The sequence below is a fragment of the Lagopus leucura genome, unplaced genomic scaffold, assembly GCF_019238085.1.
Source record: "Lagopus leucura isolate 7727_CA_CO unplaced genomic scaffold, USGS_WTPT01 Super-Scaffold_100001, whole genome shotgun sequence".
NCBI lineage: Eukaryota > Metazoa > Chordata > Aves > Galliformes > Phasianidae > Lagopus > Lagopus leucura.
Window position 1 is genome coordinate 67,661,877 of NW_024962262.1, and position 318 is coordinate 67,662,194.

Consider the following 318-nt stretch of genomic DNA (forward strand, 5'->3'; position numbering starts at 1 on the left):
CGGGGCCGAGGCGGGGGGTGTTCAGTCAGGAAAGCGATTCGTGGTGAACGAGCGGCAGCGGCGGCGAGTTCCCGGCCCGGCGAATCTGAATTTCTTGAGGCGGAGCGGGATATCCCGAGACGATCTCTCGTTATGAGTCATGTGGCGGTGGAAAATGCCCTCAGTCTAGACCAGCAGGTGAGGGACGAGCCCCGGGAACGGGCCGGAGGATGGGTGGGGGAGGGGCGCTCCGTTAATCGGGATATGGGGGGGGGGGGGGGGGGGGGGGGGGGCCCCCCGCCCGCCGGACCCGCGCCCCCACCCCCACCAGCCGGCGTG

General features: G+C 70.4%; 1 protein-coding gene across 2 annotated transcripts in view; it reads left to right on the top strand.

Moving 5' to 3' along the window:
* Nucleotides 1-318, top strand: part of DDX3X (DEAD-box helicase 3 X-linked) — a 17,533-nt gene continuing 17,215 nt past the window's right edge. For both annotated transcript variants that reach the window (XM_042866967.1, XM_042866968.1), the window contains exon 1: nt 1-177. In XM_042866967.1, the coding sequence (XP_042722901.1) occupies nt 133-177 (45 nt within the window). In that variant the 5' untranslated portion in view covers nt 1-132. The remainder of the gene's footprint in view (nt 178-318) is intronic.